At 53.6% G+C, this 27,419-nt stretch overlaps 1 protein-coding gene across 25 annotated transcripts in view; it reads left to right on the forward strand.

Annotated features, from left to right (window-relative positions):
* The window catches only part of Brsk2 (BR serine/threonine kinase 2), a 55,700-nt gene that overhangs the window by 7,431 nt on the left and 20,850 nt on the right, over positions 1-27,419 (forward strand). For 24 of the 25 annotated variants that reach the window (XR_013046151.1, XR_013046123.1, XR_013046138.1 and 21 more), the window contains exons 2-3: positions 25,187-25,281; positions 26,405-26,490. Coding sequence is in view for 21 of the 25 variants with exons in the window: in XM_076555292.1 (XP_076411407.1) it covers positions 25,187-25,281; positions 26,405-26,490 (181 nt within the window). In the remaining 4 variants the exon portion in view is untranslated. Of the gene's footprint in view, positions 1-25,186; positions 25,282-26,404; positions 26,495-27,419 lie in introns of those variants that run through there. The other variant, XM_076555360.1, reaches the window with a different exon arrangement.

Genomic DNA, 27,419 nt, shown 5'->3' on the forward strand with positions numbered 1-27,419 from the left:
ACACAGCCTCTGGCTTGTCCTGGTATAATCAGTGGGCCCTTCAGAAGTGAACAAAGGCCTGGCGTAGCCTGGGTACTAACGGAATACATACTCAGTCAGCGTGACCTGAATACCCAGGATGCCAACCCTTCTCGTTTTAGACCATGTTGAGGGCACAGAAATTCGCTGGCTTTGGGCAGTGGCAGGGTCCCTTTATCCTAGCTGTTTCTGGATCTCATATACACTACCATCGAGTCAGGGTTCTAGTCTTTGGAGTTACATTGTGCCAGCTTCCTTCAGGGATGACGGGGCTGCAGGCACGATTCTATTGGCCTGGCCTCTGCCAAAGGCAAGTTCATCCCACTAGAAGCTGGGCAAGCCCCATCCCATGCTGCAACAAGTGGTGTTTGCAACTGTCTGGAGGCCCTGGGGTCATTACTGCCCTATGGCACAGTTTGCGTGCCATGTCTCTGGGCAGGTCTATCCCTAGGGCTTAGTTGAGAGACCAGACCACAACAGGGAATTCCTTCTTCTCCATGCCTCTGTCTGTATAGCAATAGGGCTGTAACAATGAGACAGTGCCAGGGAAGCCTTCTTACATGGGACTGAGTAGTCCCGTGCCTCCCACTGTGCCCAGTGACAACCCCGGGGTCAGCGATGTGCAGGCTAAAGGGCCTGGGACATGAGGAGAAACAAGACAGACGGGCCTTTCTGCTTGCTCGCCCCTTCCACTGAGATTTTCTGGAGCCCTTGTTGGTGGAGCAGCAGGCAGGGAGAGGTGATGGGATTATGGTCATCTCTGCCTAGCCAAGGAGAGCTGGGCAGGCCCAGCCTCTTGAGGCTCAGAATGGCACCTCTGCCACCTTCACAGACTCTGGACTAGTGAGTGAGTGGGCTGATTGTGTCTCAAGCAAATCACTGGATTCCTACTGGTTGGGCTCATCTCACTCTGCCCCTGCCTCCAGCATGGTGGGCAGGGGGGAAGGGGATTTAGGCAGCAAGCCATCTGTGGGTCTCCAGCTTACAGGGTGTCCTCCCAGACTCAGCCCTGTGGGATTTCTGTGGATTGGGGCTGTTATAGAAACTGTGTGTGCTGTGCTGGATCTGTCCTGGGTTATGGCATTTCCATGTAGGATGTAGAGGGGTCTCTAAAACACAGTGTACCCCTTCCTGACATTCCCAGCTACAGTCTCCAGCAGTGTCACCCAGTTTTGCTTCAACCCTATTTATTTGGAAACACATCCTACCTGGTCATGTTCTAGTGTGTATATCAGAAAGAGACTCAGGATCACAGAGCTGTTACCACCCCAGAAGTAACTCTGGCTTCTAAAGCAGTAGAAGCTGGTCCAGCCCTGGAAAATAAAGAGCTTTCCTGGGCCTGAACCTCTTCCACTGGCCGCCTGCATTTGCTGATCTGTTGCTCCAGAAAGCCTGGGTGGGGTGGGCCTCTCAAGGGAGAGTATAAGAGTAGCCTCTTACTGAGCATTGGGATTGCCCTAGACCCTACCATCTGTCCTGAGCCTTTCAGCAGGTGAGGGCAGAGGTGTGGGTAGAAGGATGACATCTTAGCTCAGGCCAGGTCTCTCAGATTCCTGTGTGATTGGATGTCAGAGTTGCTGTTCACATATGCCAGCCTTCATATATGCCAGGCAGGGAGGCAGTGCCCCTCACTGCCCACTGGCTCCTGATACAGCCTCCATCTCCAGGAAGGAGGACTTCCATCTAGTCAGAGTGCAGTTCCGTGAGCACCACTAGGGATGCTACATTTCCAGAGGATGGACAGCGGGTGCAGTAGGCGTGGAGCTGGGGTAAGCAAACCAGCCTGCCCGGGCCTCTTGCTCCAGGCCCCACATCCTAGCACCTTTCTTCATGGAGCTCTTGTGCTAACACACTGACTTATGGCCTCTGTGTGGCCTCAGGAGGCTGTGCCAGAAGCTGGGAGGCAGTGGGCAGCGACAAGAATGGTTGTATTGCCTGACATGTAGCAGATGCTGGGGAACTGGCATGGGCATCCCTGGAGAACGTGTATTTTCATTGGCATTGGAGCTCCTGTTGTAGCAGGCTAAGCTTAGTGCCTGTGAGTTGGGCTTCATGTCTAGAACACAGGTATCTTGGGTATACACACAACTGTGGTAATTTAGAAGAATACACCTTTCCTCAACCTGTTAGTCCATGTGTATGGGAGGTGTCAGGGCTCAGGGACCCCTAGAACTATTACCCTTTACCTGAGCAGCCCCTTACCTTACCTGCCCTTGGCTGCTGGGTGCCAGCATCTAGTGACCCTTGCCCACCCTAATTTGCAGAGAAAGCTTTTGGCAAGCCTAAGTGGTGCATAGGCCTCAAGTCCCTGGGTCCTCCCTGGGGCGGGTGGGTGGGTGGGTGGGTGGGGAGATAGCCTTGGGCCTTTGGCTCTACTGTGGAGCTCCTGTTCTAAGTCTGGCCTTTGCTCCCGGCTAGCTGGGAGCTGTCCATCAGGACTGTGCTGAAGTCCACCACTTCCACCAGGTGGGGTTAGGAGAAGGGTGCTTCTGATAGCTGCTGGTCTTCAGTCCCCAGCTTTGGGTGTACTGAGCTATGTGAGGGACTCCGAGGTCTTTGGTGGACTTCCAGATGTGTCTCCCAGCTGTGGCTTTGGGTTTGTGATGGCCTTGGGTCGCTGTTGGGACATGGATCTGGCTATGGTCCAGTGGAAATTTATGTATATTGGGCCTCATACTGCCAGCCCTGGCCTGGCCTGTGTGCTCAAGGGTGTTAGGTGCAGGCCTCCATCTGCCTCTGGAGGAGAACACTTCTCATTGGTACAGACTCTGACACTGACTTCTTGGTGATTGATCCTCCCATGAGTGGCTCTGACTGCAGGAGGATGAGGACATCGCCTTTCACATGAGTATCTTGGGGTTGGGCTCGGTTTACCATTGATGCAGCCTCTCCCCTGCCCTCATTCCTGGGTGACCCTTGTTTCATAGTTCTAAGGGTGGGTGGCATGCAGGAATGTGATGGCCTTGGGCAACTGTTGGGGCATGAAGTGAGGAGAGGCTGGCTGTAGACCAGGCTGGTTCCTGCACCCTACCCCTGGGAGGGGAGGGGCATGGAGGTGAGAGGTTGCTGGTGCTCACTTCTGGCTGCTCCATCCTGGGCCCTTCATTTCCTCAGGGCCAGCCCTGCTGGTTCCTTGCACACAGTGTTCATCTTTCCTGCACCTCCCTCAGGCTAACTGGGAGATGGGAATGGCTGGAAACAGGTGACATTTGCAATGAGAGGCCTGGGGGGCTCAGGAGGGGCTGCTGGGACAAAAGATTGCTGAAGGACCAGCCACCGGGGTGACTGTAAAGAAGCGGGCTCATCTCAGAGGACTTGCAACTACTCATTAGTGTTACAGACAGTATACAGTAAATGCCACAGGGTGACAAGGGAGTCATAGCTGCGTCCAGTGAGAGGGCTCACAAGCCCACTGTTCTGTCCTGTCCTTGGAAGGACACATTGGGGGCCATCCCAAGATGCGAGTTGGAACACTACCCAGTGACATCAGGACCCAGTGTCTGGAGAGAGGAGGAGAAGTCATGCTATAGGCTTGGCATAGGCACTTGGTAGTCCCATTGCCCCCAGAGCTTGGCTTACTATCCTAGACACACTGACAAATGCAGGCAGGGGCGGGTTTGCAGAAGTACCCTTACCCCAGCCCCTCTCCTGCGTCACACTGCTTTCTCCTGACACACACACACCTCCAGGGCCTATGCACTGCCTGTGTGAGCCCTAGCATCATCTGGAGGAGAGGAACACAGAGCCTCATCAGGTCACTTTGGGGTCAGTAGCAGGTTGTTCTCAGGCCCAAGAAGGCAGGATGATGGCTATCACCCCTGGCTCCATTGTCTTTGGTTCATAGGCCACTGTGGGGGCCTCTGCCTTGGATCTTTTGTTGCGATGCTGGGATGACAGTCCCACCAGGGAGAATTCTTGTGGGTCCTGAGCTGGTAGGGTACCACTTTCCACAGTACAGCACTCCTCGTGGGGCGCGTGCTGGTCTGATGCCCTGGAAGCTGGTCTCTTGCTGGTCTCACCTGGTTGGGGTGAGAGGTGGGGGATCTCCACAAGTAGTTGCCAGCCTTCAGGCTCATTCTTGCTGCCAAGGCTGGGTCTGGCTGCCCAGTGTGCTTTGACCCACTCTCTAGAGGGAAGCTTCCAGAGCTGGTGCTCTTCCCCAGCCCTTCAGAAGCACCTGCATTCCCTACAGCATTTTCCTCCAGGCCTCAGCTACTCTGGGATGCTTGCCAGGGTCAGGTGGTTTGCCTCCTGACCTCCAACACCCCAAGGCCTTCAGGGCTATGGGACCTGAGGTGCCATGGTCAGCTCCTTCTAGCAGGGCCTCACTCCTCTGTGTCCCCTCCTCTCTGTCTGCCTTCCCAGCTCTGCTCCCAATCGCAATGCCATACTCTTCCTGACCCTTCCTCCTCTGGTGCAGCCTCTCCTCAGGGCTCCCTCTCAGAGCTGTGGACTTCAGAGTGGGTGTATAAGGATAGAGCCAGCCAGATGGCCCTGCCTAGTGCCCGGGAGGCAGACATGGGAATAGAGACCCCACTGCACAGAATCAGTCCTGGCTTCCAAGTTCTGGCATCCACTGGGGACTGGGATGAGGACAGGCAGATCTCTTGGGACAAGGCAGCCCCCAGTCTGAGTGACAGCCTGGAGAGGAAGAGGTGGCTGAGGCAGACATAATGCTGGGTTCCTTGGTTGGACACTAGCTCAGTGATACTTGGGGACAGATGCTGGTGTTTGGAAGCACCAGAGTGTGGGCCGGCAAGCTCTGCCTCTCTCCTCTCCCTGTCCTTCCTGCCCGCTGCCCACTAAGCAGATTCTATTATTACCTTACTGCAGATTACTGGCCTCCTGCTTGAGGATGGACGGGCGGGCACTGCTGCGGGGGTGGGGCCAGTGTTTCTGTCTCTGACAGCAGGTGACTGCAGGGCTCAGCGTGACTTCTCTCCCTGACTGTGGCCTCCCGTTGGCATTGTAGGCCAGGCATGGGTCCATCTGTCCGTGTCTCTGATAATCTGGGCAGCGTGTCCCCCTGGTGGGGGGAGGGGTCCCTGAACTGTGTATGTTCCTCCATGGAGGTTGCTTCCCTGGACATGAGAATAGTACTGGCCAGGCTGCCTCCCTTTCCTTGGATATAAGGACATACAGGCAACAGCTGGACTCCTCCTCAGCTTTCTTCTAGTTCATAGATTCTTAGTGTACTGCTCTGTGGATTCTTGCAACAGGGCTAGTCCAGGGCAGGCATGGGGTGAACACTGGCTAAATGGCATGGAGATAGAAGCAGGTGAGTCCCATCTGTATGGAGAGAGTAGATTTGCCCATGCTGGCCCATTGGTGCTCATAGCTGCCAATAGTAACCGGGTAGAAGTTTCCCTGAAAAGATTAAGAATGGAGGCCTTTTCTGCCTTTGAATTCCTCAAGGGGTTACTAGAGTTCTGCTAGTGAAAAGGTCCAGGGTGAGCTGCCAGGGCCTCACATGCCTGTGGAGGATGCTGCTAAGGGACACTGATGGGTGGTTCTGAAGGAGCTAGTGGGATTGGGACATCTCTGGGTTTTGCAAGTTGTCCTTAGTACTAGCTGGGTTTCTGGGAGAACATTTGGGTGGCCTATCCCTGGGCTCTCAGAGGGCCTGAGTGATGAAAAGCCTACAGGATGCTCAGATGGGGAGGCCTGGAGCCTTCTGCTTTGGGATGGGGTTTGAGGGTGTGTGCAGGCCTATGTCAGAGTCTGTATCCTGTGTGTGTGTGTGTGTGTGTGTGTGTGTGTGTGTGTGTGTCCTGTGTTTTGCAGTCTTGTGTACCTATGTACATGTAGACCTATGAAGGTGTGTACAAAGGTGTGTGTGTGTGTCTGTCTGTCTGTCCTGTGATTTGCAGTCTTATATACCTATGTACATATAGGCCTACAAAGGTGTGTACAAAGGTGTGTGTGTGTGTGTGTGCGCGCGCGCGTGCGCGCGCGCACGCGCCTGTGAGTGTGTGCGCGTGTGTGTGCATGCGCATGTATGTGTAGAGCTGGTGTGTCTGTGAAGGTCTGAACTCTCATGTCTGCCTGTGTGTGGGATGACAGTCAGAGAATCCCTGGGGCTTCCCAAGGAAGGCATCCCCAACCTCATCACCATGGCAACCCCATTACCCATCCCTTGGGCACTGAAGGGGTGGGGCCTGGCAGGTGCAAAGCAGGAGATAGCAGCTACAGGACTCAGAGCTCTGCCAACACATGGGAGCATGGGAGTGGATGTCTGTCTGGACTCCCACAGTCAGGCCTGCAGGCCCTAGTGGCTCCTTCCAGGCCCCCCCCCCAGAGCACTACACACTGCCCAGCACTGTGATCCTGACGTCTCTGCCCTGCCCTGCATGGCCCTCCGAAGCTCACAGCCGCTGGTTAGAGCTCTGCCACCGGCTGTGTCTCCTTTGCGACATCATGGGCAGAAGGTGGGAGTCTGCCCTCACCCTCATGGGGGCCGTGGGAGTTCCTCGTGTGTTGGATCCTCAGGTGTGGACATCAGCTCCCCTTCACTCTGCTGGGCTCCGCCTGGTCCCTGCTCACCTTTCCACCTTTGCCCTCAACATGCCTTCCAGGAAAATGCTGCCCCCTCAGAACCTTCTCCTTCCGGGGCCTCTAGGCCTGTCACTCTGAAAGCGGCTCGGCCAGTGACCTAATCACCTGCTTCCATTCCTAGGGAGGGTAGAAGAGCAAGGGCTTCCTTAACTAGGACACCAGCTTAGATGAACGGTTCACTCAATTGAATTACTGAATAGATAAGGGATTCATCAAAAATACCTCATTGGAATAATTTTACAGTATTGAATTGCAGAGACCAGTTAATAGAAATGTAATGTGATCACCTGGCACTGTGGGGATTGGAGTGGGAGGTCCCCACCCACCTCTAGGGATGTGCCTCAGCAAGAAGGGGGTTCCTGGAACTGGCTAAGGGTCCAGCATGGATGGTGGAAGTCGTGTCCAGCGGAGTGTCCTGCTAGGCTCCTGTATGCCCTGAAATTTCCAGCTTGATGGTGCTTGTGACCCCAGATAAGGGAGCTAGGGGAAGGCTGCCCAACTCAGGGGGACTGCAGAGGGTTCCCATGGTGCTCCCTCGGGGAAATTGAGGCCTGCACATGGGGTCTTGGACGTCCCTTCCTGCTGCTGGGCTTCTGGGGGTGTATATCGAGGTTACCACCTTGCTATGGGTTCTTGGCCCCTCTTCTTCCATGAATGGAAGATATGGAACTGTCCCTCATCTCTCACATAGGGTATTGATGGTAGGTCTTGGAGTGTATCAGGGACCTAGACCCTTTAGCTGTAGAGGACCCCCTGCCAACATCCCCATAAGCCTCTCAAACCCTCTCCTTCTGGGACACACAACCTGTAGTCTGCTTGCCCCCTCTTGCCAGCATGAAGGATTTGTGATACCTGGTTCATAGACCTAGCCTAGCTTTCCTCGAGCCTCCTCCACAGTAGGGCTTGCAATCTGCTATGGGGGGACTTCCTCAGTCTAGTCCTTGCTCTCCATTAGTACCCATGTTTATGATCTTACTCTCAGTGCCCTTGGGGAGGCTCTCCTGCCCATCCTGAATCCTGGCTTTAGGGGGTTGGAGTTCAATGCCTGGACCACATGTATTGTTCACATTAGGGGCCTGGGGCAGACCCTGGGGTAGAGCTATTGAAACAACTATAGAGAACCCATCTTCCTTGTCCCTTAGCTTGAGTGCATCCTTCTTCCCAGAACCCAGAGTCATGTTGTCATGCTTAGATGTATTGGCAGGTGAGGACAGTTTCTCCAGAATCCCATGATGCTTCCTGGGAAGGGCATGTAGAGTCCTTTAGCTCAGGTGTCCAGTCGTCTGCATCTCATTGGAGAATCACTTGTCATAGCCTTAAGGGTGCTGGTGATGTCCTAGTGAACAACAGGCCTTATGTCCCCATTCACACCAGCCTGTCACTCTTAATATGTGTTTGGATTGTAGAAGTCACTTCAGGGTTCATGTGGTGTTCCAGGGGCTGGGGTAATGTGCCGTGTGGACCAATTTGTGAAGTTGCAGAAGGCAGACCATAGCAGTGATGGAAGTGAGCTGTGGTTGCAAGAATGCAAGGACATTTGGGGAGGGGGTGAAGGCTGTGTAGGCTTTCCTGATTGACTGATGACTTAGTACATGAGTGCTGAACACAAGACCAAAGGAGTGTTTGAAATTCTTGTAGCTGTCGTTAGTCAAGTCTATTGAGAGTGCTATAGGATGTAGGTGAGGTGGGAATGCTGGACAGCAAGTCTCAGGGGCCACATCAACCGTTCAAAGCAGGAGATAGGAACTGTGAAAACCCTGGCGGTGGCCCAGATCCTCTTCCCACTTGCCACTTACTCGTCATACAGACTCTCTAGTTTCCGAGGCTCAGGTGTCTTATAGTAGGGATGCCGTAGCCTTCTGCGCCATAGAGTGGGGAGAACTTCAGAGTGATGCTGGGAAGACCCTTAGGCAGCATGCTGGTGGACTGTTGGCTGCTATGGGTCCTGGACAGTTCTGAGTCCCCAGTGTTAAGCGCATGCAGGTACTGGATGTCTCCTCTATTCTTTGGACCCTTGGAAGTTTTGTGGGTAGCAGAGATAGAAAGAAGGAGCCATATTCTCTGACTCTGGGGGCTGGTTACCCACACAAGCATCATTTATGGACCCCAGCCAGGATGTCCCTGGGCACCCTTTCTTTTGGCTACCAGCAGGTGAGGGTACAGCAAGCGAGCTGGATCAGTGGGCGGTTGAAACTCTGTTCATAGGGCTCAGTGGCCAGGGAAGTGACTGGGGCACAGTGGGGGCCAGAACCTAGCCCTAACTAAAGGAGGCAGGAAGGAAAGGGGAGCCTTGGATGCCTTCCTTATCTGCTCCTGTCACCATGGCAACAGATGGAGGTTGGAAGAAGAGAAGGAGGACTCTATATGAGGTGCCTGGGATTTGGAGACAGGGATCCTTCAAGGATCATTGAAGAGGAAGGGACATGACCTCAGGACCTCTCCCTAGGGCCATTGACCCCCCAAGACTTGTGAGTGGGATTTGGAGTAGGACTGAACCTCTTTTTTTAGCGTCCCTCAGCCTGATTTCTGGTTCAGAATGGCAGACTGGGGAGGGTTTCATGCTCCCAGCTGAATAGCTGGTGGGTTGAAGCGAATACCAGGGCGGAGAGCTTGACAGTGGACATGGCTGTGTCTCTCCCACTCTGAAGCCAGGGAAAAGGCCTCCGAGGGACACCAGCCTCACCTATAGATGGTCATGTCCCAGATGTCTCTGAGCCCTTTCTCCCCTCTTCCCTAGAGAGCTTCCCGGCCTCACATGGCAGGTAGAGCTAGGCTGTGGCATACAGCCTGGCTACACTCCCAGGCTCAGGGCTCGGTGCTCTGACCTCTTCAAGGCTGGGCTTAGGGTAGGCATGCGGGTTGGTCTGAACCAACCCTGCATGGGATGTTTATGGCCTGTGAAAGTTCATGCTGGTGCATGAGGAGGTGAGAGAGGGAGTTGGCCTGCTGGGTAGGCCTAAGCAAATTCCTGAGAAAACAGTGGGCACTTCCACCGTGGGGAGGGAGACCAGCCCTCTCCAGCTGTTGCATTCCCAAGTGCTGTGGGAGCTTGGCACTTGGGCTGAGGCCTTGGGCCTGGCACCACCCTCTGTGGGGGAGGGCAGCACTGGCTGTAAGCCTGGCCTTGGTACCCAGGAGCAACTTGCCAGCCTGGCTTGGCTGTCGGAACCCCACCTGCCTACCCTCTGGAGCACTGCCTCTAGTCCCAAGTATGTTCCCCCTGCTGCATCTTCCCTAACCGTCAACGGACTGGGGCATGGGTTCCTTGGGCGAGGCCCAGTAGCAGGCACCTCAGGGTTGGGCTAAAAAGGAAGGGCTGGTATCAGTGGGAAGACCTTTCCCCAATTGGAGACAGTGGTAAGGATCCCATGGTAGTTTCCACCTTGGGTCCAACACTGCCCACCTGCCTAGTGTAGGCCTTGGGGCCCAGACTACACAGCGATGCAATGTCCTACCATGTCTGTGGAGCCCCGGCCACTACCATGTGTCTCTCGTTCTCCAAGGTCAGGTATAGGGCAGGATCTCCTTGGACCCCAAACAGAGAAAAAGATAGTATATAAGCTCACCTGGCAGACATTGCATGGTCCTCCACTACATACCCCTCTCTGCCTGTCACAAGCCTGGCTGGTGGGCTAGCTCAGTCTCCCAGGGAGGATGGTGGGGTAGGTATTTGCCTCATAGCCACCCCAACTCACACTAAGGCTGGAACCAGTTGCCTATGCTGGCAATAGGCACCTCTGGTGGTCCTGTACTCCATTGTGGACAGTGCTCTCTCCAATTTTCAGTCTACTACCCTCACATGTCTTCACTAGGACATGATCGAGGTAAGCACGTGCTAAGCCCACCACCCTCCCCGTTAATCCAGGGAATTTTGCCCTTCCCAGTCCCTGGGTTCTGGTCTGACCTCCAAGACCCCCACAGTAATGGTCCCTGTGAATGTGGTCTTCCCTGTATGGGGCCTTTAGAGGGTACTGAGGGGAGATGAACCACCTCAAGAAGCTGTGTGTTCCTACAGGGCCATTCTAGAAGGTCTTGGGTCCAAGTGGGTTCCTTTAGCTTGTGAGGGCCTCTGCCATTGGTGTTGGCAGGGAAGAGTGACCCTGTCCTCAGATGTGTTGGGAAATGAAGGCTATCACCTGCTTCTGTGAAAGGGTGTCAGGCCTTTCCTCTCTGCCCAGAACCCAGAGACTGTGCCAAACAAAGGGGAGGCAGCTGTGATGGGGCCTGAGCTTAGCCCCTCTGGCTGTTCTAAGGTTGAGGCCCCTCTAGCCCCAGGCCTTTGTCTCATGATTCCCAGGAAGTTGCTGCACAGGTGCATCCAAGCATGGCCTTCCTTTCCTGGGCTGACAGTGGGTAGTGGCACTACTTATCACAAAAGAATGTTTGGGCTGACAGGCTGGGTGGGTTGGGATTTAGTGCCTCATTGCTGTGGTGGGTGATCCCCTGCAAGTCTCGTGTCCACTTGCAGGGGAAACCCATTGGCTTTGCCTGGTATCAGGGTTGAGATCACAGGGGTGACACAGGCTGGCCTTCGAGCTCACTGAAGCCCCTGGCCTGATGTGGAGGTGGGCTGGGCTCCCTCTGCTGCCCATTTCCTGCCATTCTCTGGTTGGAGAGGGATACATACAGAGGACCTGGGTCCTCTGGGCTCTGGTGTGAGAGGAGCTCTCTGTTGAAAACATCCAACATTAGAGCCCATGTGGAGAAGTGGGGTAGAGGCAAAGGGTTAATCTCTCCCCAAGGTAAGGGATCAAAAGTGGTTTCTTGGCCACTTGGTGGAATGTTCCCATTATATAAATCAACTTGATGTCACTGTTTTCTTATTGCTGGAAGGCAGGAGAATAGGGCAGGTGGAGTGAGGGACGGGGATGGGCAGCCAGGGTAGAGTCAGTGGCCCACTGGAAAGACACTACTTGTGTGCCTAGTAGTTCTGTGTTGAGACTGATTTTCATAGACTTGGGAGGTTGGGGGATGGAAGCCTGTTGAGTAGACTTTTTTAAATCTGATACTGTGGATGCTTTATATTTATGGTATGGTCCGTTTACATTTTCACTATGTCTCTGAGGCCTTTGAGTTTCCTGTAGTTCTAAGTTGCCTTTATTTAATTTTTTTTCTTTTTGTGGCATTGTTTACCTATTATAAGCTTGATTTTTATAAACTCCAGGTCCATTTTTGTGCACATGCCCCTCACCCCTTTGCCTGGGTTGAGAAAGCCTCTTAGGAACAGTCTCCTTCCTCTAGCTTCGCTCTGTGGCCTCCTTATCCTCACCTGACTGTGGCCTGATGGGTAAAATGCCTCTGGCCACTCCTGGCCAAAATTGCCATTCTCTCCCATCTGCTCAAAGCCTTGGCCAGCCTGTCCCTGGAGGCCTGGCTGCCCAGTATCTAGGCGCTCCAGGCTGCCTTCGGGCAATGCGGATGACGCCTGGCTTGACCCCTGCCTCTTCCCTGGTGAGCTCTTAGCCACCTTTCGGTGGGAGATGAGACGGGCAGGTGCAGAGTTGTTAGTACTTCCAGTGTGGGGTCCTTCACATTTGATTGTCTACCACAGGAAAAGCTACCAGGAGATCCCTGCGTCCAGGCTGGGGGAACTCAGGTCCTGCCAGATGAGGTTATAGGTCCCTAGCCCTCCTTGCCCATCCATGGGCTGCAGAGATGATTTCACTCTATCTGGGAAGGGATTTGGGATACAGCACAGCAAGGTCACGTGAGGTTGATGCTCCTTTCCCTTTCCACATCTCTTCCCTTCCTGGGCCAGAGCCTCCTTTAGTGGGCACTGACCTGGGGGTACATTTTGCCTAAGAACAGGAGGCTCCTGCCCCCTATTTGGGCAATACGCGGGGGAGGGGAGGGGTGCATAGAGGCAGCCAAAGGGCCTCAGGCATGTGAAATATTTCAGGGCTTAATTAATTTAATTTGAGAGATTCCTTTTCAGAGTGTGAACAGTTGTCTCCCCAGAGACGTGTGCCTTCCCTAGCGCACTGGTGGGCGTCCTCGGGATCTGTGTGGGGGAGCTTTGCCTGCACCCTGTCGCCAGCCTCCCCCAGCATTGGGGAATCCTGACTACAGCCATGGCTTGGAAACATGGATGCCCGAGCTGTGGGGGTGGAGGCTGACAGGTGAGGAGTGTCTGTGGAGGCCGCTTCAGCACCCACAGCTGTGTGGCTGCTGAGGAGAACATGAATACTTTGATGTCCTCAACTTCAAAGTCTCCACAGCCCGGCTGAGGGAGAGGCATGCTCCAAGCCAGTCTGCCTTTGAAGCTGCCCACTGGGTCTGAACACCCCCAACCCAGGAGCCAAATTCCCTCCCCGGTGTGTGCCCCAGGCATCCTGATCCCTTTGCCCACGAGCCTTGCTTTCCAGCCTGACGTGATCTGTCGTCAGGATCAGAAGAGGGGCCAGTCAGAGCTTGGGGATGAGGAAATCTGAGGGCCTTCCCGGGCCAGCAGCCAGGCTCTAGAACTGTAGTTAAAGTGCCAGACTCTCTCTCTCTCCAGAGCATTGTCATTCTCAGCACATAGAGGGAGGGTCAGATTCTAGAGATCTGGAACCCTGAAGCCTGCCAAACTTGAGCTCTGGAGAGTTAGGGGCTTCTGGTGACTTGGAACACTGGCAGCCAGCTCCCAAGGACACCCCCAGTTTGGTCCTAAGCAAATCTTCTCTCCCAAGCTGCTCAGCTCTGTGTGGTCGGAGACCCTTCTGCCTGGCAGCTGAGCTGTGCTGTCTGTGTTGACGTCTGATGGCTGCCAGGAGCTCCTCACGACCCCAAGCTTCTTGGGGCCCTCACGTTCCCACCCATGCTGTCTGTCCCTGGACTGTCTCTCCAGTGTGGTTGACTCTGGATAAACAACATGCTGTCTCCGTCTTCTCTCGTTTTTTCACTGCTCCTTTGTTCAGGCATGGTAGACACCCTGTGTGGTGATATATTGTGAACCCTAATAAAGTTTGCCTGAAGATCAGAGGACAGAACAAGCCACTTGATTAAACACAGAAGCCAGGCAGTGGTGGCACACACCTTTAATCCTAGCACTCAGGAGGCAGAGATGTCTGGATCTCTGTGAGTTCAAAGCCACCCTGGACTACATGAGATGGACTCAGTCTAGGAGAGAAAACAGAGCCAGGCAGTGGTGGCACACACCTTTAATCCCAGTACTTGAGATCTCATGCCTTTGCTTGGGAAGTCACATGCCTTTCATCCCAGCACTACGAAAGGAGTGATGTGGTGGGCGGAGAAAGGTATATATGGCGTGGGGAGACAGGAACTAAAGTGTTCCGGCTCCCTTTCGGCTAGGGAGCCTTTTCAGGCTGAGGAGTCCTAGAGGTAAGACATGGCAGTGGCTTGTTCCTTTGTCTCTTTGATCTTTCAGCATTAACCCCAAAATCTGACTCGAGGTTTTTTTATTAAAAGACCGTTTAGATTTCATGTTACAGCCCTGAGCCTGGACTGAGAGGAAATGCTTGGGACACCACCCAGCTGGAAGCCTTGACTGCTAGTGCAGTGGCAGGAGAAAGAGGCCTGAAGTCTTGTGAACCTAGTTTCTGAGCATGTGACCCCAGGCGCTGAGCCTGCTTCCCCTTCTGAGAAGAAGAGCAGAGCTTCGTGACTAAAGAGGAAGGTGCATGTGAGCCTAGCTTGGTCCCACAGTGGCATTGCTGGGACACCTGGTCAGACTACCATTCTGTCCTCCATGTCCAAGGCTGGTGGTAGGTCTTAGTGCCTCTGGGCGGTGCAAGTGTATTTGCTGGCGGTAGTCATATTGCAGTGAGCAAAGAGGTCTTTGTGAGTGAACTTTTGTGGAGACATGACCAGGTTTGTCATGAAAAACATACATGTGCATGTGAGCTGAGGTGTCATGTGTTAGCTCATTGGGCCTCCAGACAGAAGTGACTATAAAAGGATTTGGCCTCTCACACTGCAGGGTCAGCAGGGCTGATTTTTGAGATTTTAGGGAATTCCTTCTAGCTTCTTTCCGGTGTTGGGGGTTGCTAGTAGTCTTGGATACCCCCAATTCAGCTACCTCATATTGGGATAGTGAACTAATGTGCAAAGGCCTTTACCTAGGCCATCACCTATCCCCCATGTGCCCTATTTGAGGCTTGGCACTCAAGATGGGTACAGGCATCAGCAACAAGTACATGACAACCCCATCTCCGCCAAGTCTTATCACCTCCATACCCCCAAGGCTGCCCCCTGCTCTGGGTTCCCTAGCACCAGATGAGTCTCAGTGTAGGGCAAAAGTAAGGAGGGCCAGGCAGGGAGGAGGTGCTCCCAGGGGAGCTCCAGCTCACCCTCAGGACCCTGCCCTCTAAGCAGGTAGCAGAGGAGTGGTGGAATCGTCATGAGAGACGGCGCAGGATGAGGAGCCCATTTACTCCTCATCAGTGGGAACTTCACCAGCGTGTAAAAGGGAAGAGGGATCCAGAGCTCCTCCACTCTAAAAATCTTGGTATCTAGCAAGGGCAAGAAATGGCCAAGACCCTCCCCTCTCCTCCAGTGTCCATGCTGACTGCCAGTATCTCTCATCCTTTGCTCCCGACCCTCTGTCCTCTGCCCTGGCCTGAGAGGCCCAGGCATTGGACGGCCTGGGATTAGTGAGCAGGGTGGGCTCTTGCTCCCCAGGGGGTGCTTTAGCTATGGGACTCCCATCAGGAAGGATTCTGGGGCTTTGGTCACGGCTGGGGATGTGAAGGGGAGCTAAGCAAGCTAATGATGTTGACCCTTGTCTCCAGTTGCTCCAGAAGAGCTCAGCTTTGTCCTACTGGGCCTGGGAAGTGGGGGAGGTGAAAGCAAGTTCAGAGACCACACGGTGAATGGGGTTGGGTCTGGCCAGGGCACTGCCACAGTGAAATGGCTGCCCCCTACGCCTGTCTGCCTGTCCTAGCATCATCTGGAGGCCTTTAGGGACTGAACATCCGTTGTTATTTTATGACTGGTCACCCTGACATTGAATGGCCTATGGTGGCAAACACCATCATTCCCTGGTCTCTGGTGTCAGGAACTTGGGGCAGCTTAGCAGAAGCCTTGGCCTAGCTGCAGTCCCAGCTTAGCTGTGGTCCAGCCTTAGCTGTGGTCCAGCCTTAGCTGCAGTCCCAGCTTAGCTGTGGTCCAGCCTTAGCTGCAGTCCCAGCTTAGCTGTGGTCCAGCCTTAGCTGTGGCCCAGCCTTAGCTGTGGTCCAGCCTTAGCTGTGGTCCAGCCTTAGCTGCAGTCCCAGCTTAACTGTGGTCCAGCCTTAGCTGTGGTCCAGCCTTAGCTGTGGCCCAGCCTTAGCTGTGGTCCAGCCTTAGCTGTGGTCCAGCCTTAGCTGTGGCTCAGCCTTAGCTGTGGCCCAGCCTTAGCTGTGGCCCTGGCTTAGCTGTGGCCCTGGCCTAGCTGTGGCCCTGGCTCACAGTCTGATGAGGGTCAACTGGGATGTTGTTGGGAGGGGAAGACCACTCCCTCCATCGCTCAGGGCCAGAGAGCTGCTGTACAAGGACCTCATTTCTCTGCAGGAGGCTCTCCACGGAGCAGAACCCCAATAGTGGCCATGTTTTGGGGGTCCATGGCCAGGAGAGGGGCCTGTGTAGGGTGTGGCTCCAACAGGCTGGCTCATTGGGGGGCTTGGGGAGGTCGGCTGGAACAGTGACTGAGTGGGTGGAAGAGCTGAGACCAGGGACTGGGTGGTTGCTGCCTCCTGGTCTTCCTCCCCAACTCTAGGGTCAGCTTTTTCAGGAACCCTTGGGAACCCAGCCAGCCCTGTGCACCAGTGCCTCTGGTCTCCTGCTCTGATATGTGGTTGTGGTTGTGTGTATGTGTTAAGGATGTGACCTGCAGTAATAGCTGAGACCACCATGAGGCTACTGCTGGTGCCTGTGCTCTGGGAAGAGCCCGCAGAGTTCTCTCAGGACGTTCAAGGACAGCTGTGTGCAGGCAGGGATGGCTTCATCTGCTCTCTGCTGTCAGTGAGACTCTGTGCATGATGGAGAACATCTGCCCCCTTCTGGCGAGGGTGGGGACTTCATTTCTCAGGTGTTTGTCCTGCATCTTACCAGACACATCCTCAGGATTCACTTGCTGCTGTTATGGACAGCCTGGCCAGGGCAAGTTGGACTCTGCATTGAGATCTATTTTCCCAGGATGGGGCCGCCCCCTGCCAAGCCCACACAGGCTGGCTGTGAGTCCCATCTGTCACCTCAGGGAAATGGGAGCCACTGCCCCTTCACACGCCCACAGTGCTGCCTACAGATAAGTGAAGGAAAATGGGTCATCATGTGCCATAGTGGTTGCCCTGGGAGCTGAGCTTCCCAGGGTGGAGCCAGGGGTCTTAAGACAAGGCGCACTTGGTCCCAGAGGCGGGCTGGTCACTTATGGGGGAGGTCCGGTGACCCGTGAAGCATTCTGCTCATGAGCACTAGTCTTAAGCTAAGGTTGGAGCAGGTGCCCCCTGCCGGGCTCTTCTGGAACTGGGGGTAGTGTGCTCATCAGCTGACTGGGGCCAGCATTCAGGTACTGCTGAATCCTGCCTGCTGTGATGCGCCTCACTCCATAAAACCCTCAGAGGAGACTGCTGCCAGCCACTCACACACCACACCCAAGCACTAGCTAACTGCAGGACCCTGCCCCCAAGGCTGGCACAGGCCGAGCACCAGTGCCCCCAGCCTACTGCATTCAGCACCAAGGACAGCAGTCCAGATCCGTCCTCCCTGCACAGCCAGGAGGCCTTTCAGCCACAGCCTGTCCCCTCCATCCTCTGCCCTAGTACTTCATCTGACCACTGGCACTCTGCCATGGGCAGGACTGACTCCTCTCCACCCTCTGAACAAACTCTGGCTAGGACAGGAGTTGGCAGAAGCCAAGTGGGTCCCCAGGGTGACCTGTAGGCAGATGAGCAACCTCATGGGTAGTAGTGGCAGGGCGGATGCTCCCAAGTAGGTGCAGACAGGTGCCCAGAAGAGAGGTGCCCTTCATGTCTGACTTCTGCTCCTGAAGGCCTGTGGAGAGCTGAGTCCACCAATGGCAAGGTTCAGGAGAGGCCAGGGAGGAGACTAGGCAGAGGATCCACTCTGATGACCATCTGGGAGGATTGGGAAGGGGTGAGCCTTAAGAGTGGCTGGTTAGAGATGACCTGGGGGAGAGGAGAGGAGGGAGGCACTTGGCTTAGGTCTCCTTGGACCCGGCTCCTGGGAGCCCCTGACTTTCCTTTACACTGGTCCCATAGTGCTCACGGGGATAGCATGATCTAGGCAGCTACTGCGACACTGGTGGCTTCTATACAGCCATGCCCTGGACCTGAGAGAGCACCACTGTACAAAGCTCTAAGAAGTCAGTACTGTGTGGGACCTGGGAGTCTGTGAGAGTCATGCCTCCCTGTCCAGCCTAAGTTCTTGAACCATGTGCTCCCAACAACAGGTGGCCCACATGTATGCACATGTGCCATACCCAGGGTTGTAGACTCTGAGCCTCATGAATTATGGGTTCCCATCTACACACGGGAGGTAGTATGCTGTAACCTAGTAAGGCCTGCGCTGAGGCCCACTGGCAGTGAACAGATGGGGCCTGTGTGCCTGTCATGTCGTTTGCAAGAGGGGAGGTAGAGCAGTATGGGTGGGAAGGCCTGAGATGACCCTGTGGGAGGGCTGAGGGTCACTGTTCCTCTCAGGCTATTGCAGACAGGTCCTGTCTGGGCTTTGTAAGGGGAGCGACTTGGGGAAACCGGCGTCCTTCCCAGAGGGGCTGGAGAGCTTGGCCCTAAGCTAAGATCTGTTGAGGCTGTGTACACCAGGAGCCCCTGGGGCACTGGGAGCTTGAGGGCCTGAGAAACGTGAGTGCAAGTTGATGCAGCTCACATCTCCCTGGTAAGAATCCTGGGGAGGCAGGGAACCTTAGGGTTTCTATTGCTGTGAAGAGACACCATGACCACAGCAACTTTTATAAAGGAAAACCCTTAATTGGATGGCTTACAGTTCAGAGGTTCAGTCTATTATTATCATGGTGGGACATGGTGGTGAGCAGGCAGACATAATGCTGGAGAGGTAGCTGAGAGTTCTGCAATTTGCGCAGGCAACAGGAAGTAGTCTGTTTCACTGTGTGTAACTTGAGCAAAGGAGATCTCAAAGCACAGCCCCTGTCTTAGGGTTTTCTGTTGCTGTGAAGGGACACCATGACCACAGCAAATCTTTTTTTTTTTTTTTTTTTTTTTTTGGTTTTTCGAGACAGGGTTTCTCTGTGTAGCTTTGCGCCTTTCCTGGAGCTCACTTGGTAGCCCAGGCTGGCCTCGAACTCACAGAGATCCGCCTGGCTCTGCCTCCGGAGTGCTGGGATTAAAGGCATGCGCCACCAACGCCCGGCCCTACAGCAACTCTTATAAAGGAAACATTTAATTGTGGTGGCTTGCAGTTCAGACTTTCAGTCCATCATGGCGGGGGAGCATGGTTTCATGCAGGCAGGCATGGTACTGGAGAAATAGCTGAGTGTCCTACATCTTGCAGGCAACAGGAAGTAGACTGACTGCCACACTGAGTGATGCTTGAAAAAAAGACCTCAAAGCTGCCCCCACAGTGACTCACTTCCAACAGAAGGTGTGGCCCAGGTTAGAGGTGCTCCCTCCAGCCTCAAGGTTTGGATTAAAGGCTCCCTCCAGCCTCCTCCAATGAGACTACACATCCTCCAACTAGCCACACCTCCTAATAGTGTCACTCCCTATGAGCTTATGGGGGCCAAATATATTCAAGGTATTACAATCCTACAGTGACATACTTCCTCCAACAAGGCCACACCTCTTAATAGTGTCACTCCTTTTGGGGGCTATTTTCTTTCAAACAGCCACATTCCACTCCCTGGCCTCCAAAAACTTGTAGCCATATCATAATGCAAAAATGTATTCAGCCCACAGTCTCAACAATGTTTTAAAGTCTAAAGTTCAGACTCTCTTCTGAGATTCATGCAGTCTTTTAACTGTAATCCCCTATAAAATAAAAATTAAAAACCAGATCACATACTTCCAACATACAATGGCATAGGATATACATTGCCATTACAAAGAGTAGGGAAGGGAGCAGAGTGAGGAAATGCTGGACCAAAGATAGACCGAAAACCAGCTGGGCAAACTCCAAACTCTGCATCTCCATATCTGATGTCAAAACACTCTTCAGATCTCCAGCTCCTTTTAGCTTTGCTGACTGCATCATACTTCTTTCTCTTGGGCTGGTTCCAGCTTTCCTCGGCAGGTATCCCATGACTCTGGCATCTCCAATATCTTGGGGATATTCTCCAAGGTAATCCAGGCTTCTACTTCACAGCTTCACACAATGGCCTCTCTGGGCCTCCATTCAGGGACATCCCTGACACATGCCTGGCCTCAGCAGCTTTCCTTAGTTGGAGCCAAAGTCCATAGCCCCTTTCTCCTGTTCTTAACTCTAAAGTCAGAACCACTTGGCTGAAGCTGCCAAGTTCTGCTGCTTACTGGGGCTGGAACATGGCCCCCTAGTTCAATTACATCTTCACCAGCTTTCTGTTTTCCATGGATTCCTTCACTGCCTAAGCACTTCCTGGTGCTCCTTTTCTCAAATTTTATATTTTGTGATTTACCCTGATCAGCTTGCTCTTTTCCATTATAAATGTTCGTTAGAGTTAACACTAGTTACCACACATCAGAGTCTATACTAGGCTGTTTTGAGATTTCCTCTGCCAATGTAATTACTCCAAAACTCTTCATTTTAGTCTCAGGCAGACTCTTCAGACAAGGGCAAAAGGCAGCCACATTTTTCACCAAAATATCACAAGACTAGTCTATAGGCCACAAACTAACAGTCTTCTTTTCTGAAATCTCTTGATCCAGGCCCCCATAGTTCAAATCACACTCAGCACCACTGTCTACCATGCTCTTACTAGGATGGATCATTAAGCACCACTTAAATCATTTAACTGCTTTTCTAATCCACAGTCCTAAGGTCCATATTCCTTAAACAAAAGCATGTTCAGGCCTATCACAGCAATACCCCAGTCCTTGTACCAACTTCTGTCTTAGTTAGGGTTTCTACTGCTGTGAAGAGGCACCATGACCACAGCAACTCTAATACAGGAAAACATGTAATTGGGGTGGCTTGCTTACAGTTCAGAGGTTCAGTCCATAATCATCATGGTGGGACATGGTGGCAAGTAGGCAGACATGGTGCTGGAGAGGTAGCTGAGAGTTCTGCATCTTGCGCAGGCAACAGGAAGTAGTCTGTTTCACTGTGTGTAACTTGAGCAAAGGAGATCTCAAAGCCCAACCCCACAGTGACACACTTTCTCCAACATTCCCTTTAGGGGCAATTTTCTTTCAAACCACCACAGGGGGTCACTGTCTTGAGGGTAGCACTGGGACCTGGGGAACAAGCAGAAGGTTGCAACCATGTGTATTTTCTAGGTACCCTGGCCCACTGTGGAAAGACGGAGGGAAGGGACTGGCAGAAGGAAGTTATAAGTGGACCATGGTTTCCCAGTTGACTTGATGCCTCTGCAGAAATGTTGTGCTTGGGATCCAGTTGGGTGTATGATGCAGCCCTGAGCTCTGCTTGCTTGTCACTTTGAGGTGAACATCAGTGGTGAGACATGCAGGCACATGCTGCATCCATGATTGCTGCTGCCACTCAAATGGACATCCTGTCTATCTTGGGGAAGGACGTCTCTGGAATGCCACCTCTACCCCTCCAATCCCATGGCTATGGCCTGAGGTGTTGAGAGATACAGAAGGTCCCTCCCCGGTGCTGATATTGTCACCTACCTAGTGTACACTACCCGAACCACAGAGCAGCAGGCCATTCTGTGGCTGTCACTGGACAGTGAGAAGTGTTCTCTGACCATGGTCCCCAGGGCTCAGAGAACCCTGAGGTTGGGGTTTTCAAGAGGACCCTGATCTACAAGAGAGTCCAGCAATGGCAGGAGGGGAGAGACACTGGATCCTAGAATGTGTCCAGTGCCCCCAGGCACTTGGCCATTAGCCAAGGACTCCTGCAGGTTCATAGGGAGCCAGATCTGCCTCCCAAATGGGGGCCTCATCCTCTTCCATCTCTTCTGCCCAAAGTTATCCCTGGGGTATCCTTGAAGATCACCTGGCTTGATCCACAGTTAGGCTTATTCCTTCCTCTCCCCAACTGAGGCAGTGATTCTTTGGGATCACTGGAATCCAGAGGGCACAACAGCGTACCAAGCTGCTACTCCACATCCCCTAGAAAATGCCCAGCCCACATGGTAGTATCTTGCCCCAGTTCTGTATAGCTGGGTGGAGGACAGGTATATCTGTATGGTCTTCTTGTTGCCCTCACTCTGGCACAATCATTAGTCTCTGCCTCTAGTGAGGGTCAGCACGGCTCAGAACCCAGTCACCATGTGCTTCCTGGGCAGCTGGGGGCCCAGCCAGGGCCTGCCTAATGCCTGAGTTGACCAGCTGCAGTTGCATACCTGCTTACCTCCCCTGATTTCTCTAGCCAGGCTCAGAAGCCCCGGGTGCCTGTGGGTCGAAGTAGCTCTAGAAGGGCCTGGGGCCTTCATACCCATACTTTTGAAGCCTGGGGACCCTCCGTAGAGGCATGGAAGCCCCAGTACCTTTGAACCTGCTGCTGCCCCTTGCAGAAGTAGTGCAGTTGGAGCTGGTGGATCCTCATGCTTCCAGCTCAGCCCCACCCTGGCAAGGCCCCATGTAATTATCTGTGACATGGTATACTTTCCCTTTCTATGTGAGGCTGCATCTGTGTGAAGACAATAATTACAGATAAAATCACAATTGGAAAATAAGCCCCAGCGAGTTAGAGGGCTGGGTAATGACGGGTGATCGTGGGCTTCCCGCCAGGAAGTTGCTTGTCCCTGAGGCTGCAGGCCAGACTGCGGGGCTTCTGAAGGCATATTCCCTACTCACTGAAACAGGAAGGGGGCAGAACGGCTCCTGACCCAGACACCTCACCCCAGGAGACCCCCCCCCCCATTTGCCCTTTTTTCCTGAGGCAGGACCACACTTTCCCACATGGAGACAGGGAGGGTGTGGCCTAAAGCACCAGGAGAGCTTTAGCAAGGAGAAGCAATGCCATGCTGGCCTATGCCAGGTATGTAGGGATATTCAAGTACAGTGGTGGATGGGAGATGGACTTTCTGTGCATACTGGAAGCAAGTGGAAGAAGGTGAAGGGAGGGGTCCAGGTGGCTCCCTTGCACCTTAGCCAGACTATCTAGAGCTACCATTGTACCACCCATTCCCCTGAGCAGGGATTGTGAGCTCCTATTCCCAGGAAGCCCCTAGACAAGACTTGGGGCTCAGGGGCACCTTGTTCTGGTAGCCCTCTGTCCTCTTGGCTTTTGAAAAGCCAGCTAGGTAGATGCCACAACCCCAGTTCCCCCTACCTCTAAGGTGGGGTATGATACACAGCTATGCTCGGCAGACTTTGGAAATCACACTGGATGGAGATGACAGCCTTGTCTTCTTAATATCTGATGCCCACTCCAGCTTAGTACCATGTCCTTCCTGAGGCAGGACAATACTTTTCTACATGCCTCTCATGGTCCCTGTTACCTGGCTGGAGAGTGTGTGTGAGTGTGAATGCATGTATGTGGGATTGGGTGTGGGGTATGTGTGCACATTCATGCGAGGGTGAGTACATGGTGGGCATGCACATAGATCAGATGTGAGTGTTCTGGTATATGTGCACATACATGGGAGGCTGAACGTGTATGCCACCTGTTTGTGAGGGTGAGTACATGGGCATGTACATAGGATGTGACTGGATATGCATAAGTGCATTGTGGGGGGGGATGGGTGTGCACACAACCATATAAGGGTGAGTATGAACATAAGAGTGAGGAGATGAGGCATGTGTCATATCTGCCAGGGCCCAGCATGTCATCTGTGAGGTCATTTGGTAAGCATCTCATGATTTAGCCGCACTCCTGGTTAAATGGCTTCTGGGTATGCTTGCCAGCTGGATTGTGATGACATATGGAACTCCTCTTGTTGAGACTCCGGTGTTCCCTGTTCCTCACATGCTGAGCCATCCAGTCTGCCGGAAGGCTGGGCCTACCTGCCTGGAACACATTTGAGGATGCCTGTCATGCTCCTTCCTACCCACCAGCCCTGCTCTTATTCCATCCTTGGGCAGCACATGGCTTTTTGTCCTCTGAGATCTCCTGAGGGACACATTGTTTCTGGGTCGCTCTCATCTCCAGATTTGCTTTTGTCCTTTGCAAGTGGATCTTGTAGGTTTGCAGGAGCCCTTCCTCCTGGGGCAGGAGGCTTTTATCACTCGCCATACTGTCCTTCCCCATTTCTCTTGCACCTACAGTCTTGTTTTGGGGACTGGATAGTTTTACCAAGTCTTAAGTACCTCCTGACCAAGTGCAGATGGCCTCATGCCTTGGCCAGTGCCACAGCCCATGTGGTGATTGAATTATGGATAGCAGGTTATCAGTACCCTTGCCCTCCTGGCTAGTTCTCTTTCTCCCCAATCTGAGCAGGAATCACAGGCATTCACACTGGCTCAAAGGCAGCCAGCAGGAGGTACCAGAGCCTATGCCAGGCTTCCCTGGCTAAGGTGTCCCACCATGGCCACCTCCTAGCCTGGGCTCTCACATGGCAGCCTGGGATTTTCTCCATCAAAAAAACACAGCACTGCACTTAGATACCCAGGACCCCAGCTCCAACTGGGTTCTGAAACCACATCTCTGTTGTGACCTTACACAAAACATGAACCATCTTTCTACACATTTATCTGTTTTGTGTTCATTTTTTGCCCATTTGTATAATACTGCCATGTGCACGTGTGTGTCCATGGATGTGCACATGCACATGTCTTTGTGTATGTGTTTTCTTATCAATTTTCAAGAGCCCTTTGATTTGGTTAGGAAATTAATCTTTTGTGGAGAAGGGAGATAATGCCCACATCAGAAATGCTTCCTCTATCCCTCTCTACCTTTCTGCTGATTTTGCCCTGCACTGTTCTCATGTCTCCTGCTGTGGCTTATTCTGTCGGGACAGTATCTGGACACACCCTGAGTTGAAAAGAGCAGTCTCTGCCTCATGGCTGCTGATCTTGATCTAGCTTTGCTTCCCACTGACCATCATGGGTTCCAGAGAAGACCCCTGCTACCTCCTCTAGCCTGCCTAGCATCCATATGTCTCATGAGATTCCTCCAGCTCTAGGTACCAGTCTCAAGATAGGTAGACTCCTCCAAGGGGGCTGGGGGGAGCATGTCTAGGGACTGGGCCTGACAGGGCTCTGGGGGCACAGGTACAGAACACTATCCCTGCAGAAGTCTGCAGGTGAAGGGTTTTAAGTAAGATTGTGTTAGAGGATAGAGTCACTCTGGACTCAGAGCATGTTGCCTCTTCAACATGGGATGTACTTGGCCTGGGGGAAGGGCTCTGGTGACCTGGGAGAGGGACAGTGGCACACGAAGACCTCAGGTTTCAGGAGGGATCTGGTTTGGGTGCAGCAAGCCACTTTTCCGGAGCCATTCTGATCAGGGAGTAGGGTGGTCAGTGGCCAGGGCTTGACAGGCTTGGGGATTGCAAGACAGAATGCAGAGCTCCCAGCCTGGGATGTGGCCCCTGCTGTCTAAGGCTGGGGTGATGTAGAGCTGGGGCTAGAGTCTGGCCTCTCTCCCACAGGCCTGGTAAAGCTGGGAATCCACTGCGTCACCTGCCAGAAGGTCGCCATCAAAATTGTCAACCGTGAGAAGCTCAGTGAGTCGGTGCTGATGAAGGTGAGGCAGTGGGTTGAGGCAGAAGGGTCACTACCTGGAAGGATGGACCTAGGTATCTGGGACTAGCATGGGTGGCCTCTGTCTTACCCCTTACCCCAGTTAACCCATGGGATCCTGCCCAATTCTGGGGGAGCAACAGCAGGTTAGCTCCTGGGCTATTCCATCCTCAGGAAGGGTTCCATTTGCCTTGACTATGTTAGCCTGGAGAACAGTTCCACAGTGGACAATGACATGCTGGAGCAGCGGGCTGAGCCCTAGTTCTCTGATTAGGATGAGGACGTGCCCCTTGCCTCTGAGACCCCTCCTGCCATGACCAGGCTATCCTGAAGAGGGCTGGATAGGCTCTAGCTCCTGATGTGGAGAAGCTGAGAGACCTGAGTGGGTGGCAGTTGTAAGAGAAGACACCAGCTTAGGTGGAGTGGAGGACTTTTGGCATTGGTGGGCTGTCCAGTTTTGAACTGGAGACACATTGGATGGATCTATTCCATGGCACAGGGGCCCTGAGATAAAGGGCAGGGTTTTGGTTCTGTGGGCATTGTACACATGGGACTGCATGGGAGTTAAAGACTTTGGGGACAGAGAGGCCTATGAGAGGTTAGTGCCTACCGGTACCTTCTCACTGCCATTGCCTGTGGGGCCAAGGTGGCTGTGGGCAAAGCTATGCTCACCAGAGTTCTCGACTTAAGCTCAGAAACAGACCTGGGGTAGGCACTAGAACAGACTCCACCTTCGCTTCCAAGAATGGTGACATCCTGGAGCCCATAGAAGAGGGACCTGAGTTCTTACACAGGGCCTGTCACACAGTTCCACATCCTGCATGTGCATGCAGTCCTCTGTGCACACAAGCAGCCCCCTACACATATACACACTGAGCAAGCACACTCACCTGCAGCTCTGTCCTGGTTCCCACTGCCAACTTAGGCAGAACCCCTGGCCAAGGCATTTGTCCTGGCATCTGCTCTTCCCTGCAAGATAGCAAGATCCAAGCTGCAGATATCCCTTCTCTCCAGCTCAGCCCCAAATGCAACGTCATAACCCTAGGAGGCAATGCATGTAGGCCACTGGAGGGCCTGTTTGAGTGGGCTGTGGTCGGCTGCAGGACAGTGACATAGTTTCTCTGCAGGTGGAGCGAGAGATTGCCATCCTGAAGCTCATCGAGCATCCACATGTCCTGAAGCTGCATGACGTCTATGAAAACAAAAAATATTTGTAGGTATTGCTGGGCCTGGAGAGCTGGGGAGGCCAGGGGGGTGGCTGCAGAGGCCCAGACTGCTCTTGCATTTGGAGAGCTGGCTGTGTCCGTGTTGCCATCCAGCTGAGGAGGGGCTAGCCACCGTGGCCACGGTTTTCATTACCAGACCTGTGGCTGGTGCTCCTGGGGATCTCCAGGCTGTTAACTTGAGGCCAACAATGGGGAGGACTTCCCTGGAAGAAGATCTGGGTCCTAGGGCCAGTAGAGCTTGGCCCCTCCTAATACTGTCCCCTACGGAATAGCCCCTCTGTGGGGATTCATCAGTCTTCCAACCCCCACTGCCCCACAAGGCCCAGGCTCAGTGAGGCATCCTGGGAAGAGGGTGGAGCTGTAGCTTGCCAGGGCCCGAAGGAGGCCAGCGAGCAGGGCCCTGAGTGAGGCTCATTGGGCAGTGCATGGAGGGTGAGTCTCGCTGCTCTTTTAGTTCCTGTGACCAAATACCTGACAGGAAGCAGCCTGAGGGAAGAAGCGCTTATTCTGGCCCTTTTGAGAGCTGAGGATGTGTGGTGGGAGTGAGCAGGGCATCAGCTCCCACAAGCCTGGGGGCTGGGCAGTTGATAGTCCTGGACCTCTATGACAGTCAGGAGGGAACTGGGGAGGGGCTGTGCTGAGGCAATGCCATGCTTCTACCTACCGCTGTGTCCTCCAATGCCGGTCCCAGCACCACAAGGCTTGCTTATAGGGCTTGGGACCCCAGGTCAGCTGACTACTGTCAGCAGGTCCCACCCCAGCCTGGCTTCCTGTCCAGTACCACTGATGCCTGTCACCAAGTGAGATGGCGCCCGTCTATGCCACTAACTGTCCTTTGTTCCCTCCCTCGGGGGTCTTGCCTTCCCCAAGAGTTTGTTCCATTCTGACCGGGCATCTCCTTGGTCACCTCTTGAGT

Source organism: Peromyscus maniculatus, chromosome 1, assembly GCF_049852395.1.
Source record: "Peromyscus maniculatus bairdii isolate BWxNUB_F1_BW_parent chromosome 1, HU_Pman_BW_mat_3.1, whole genome shotgun sequence".
NCBI classification, from domain to species: Eukaryota; Metazoa; Chordata; class Mammalia; order Rodentia; family Cricetidae; genus Peromyscus; species Peromyscus maniculatus.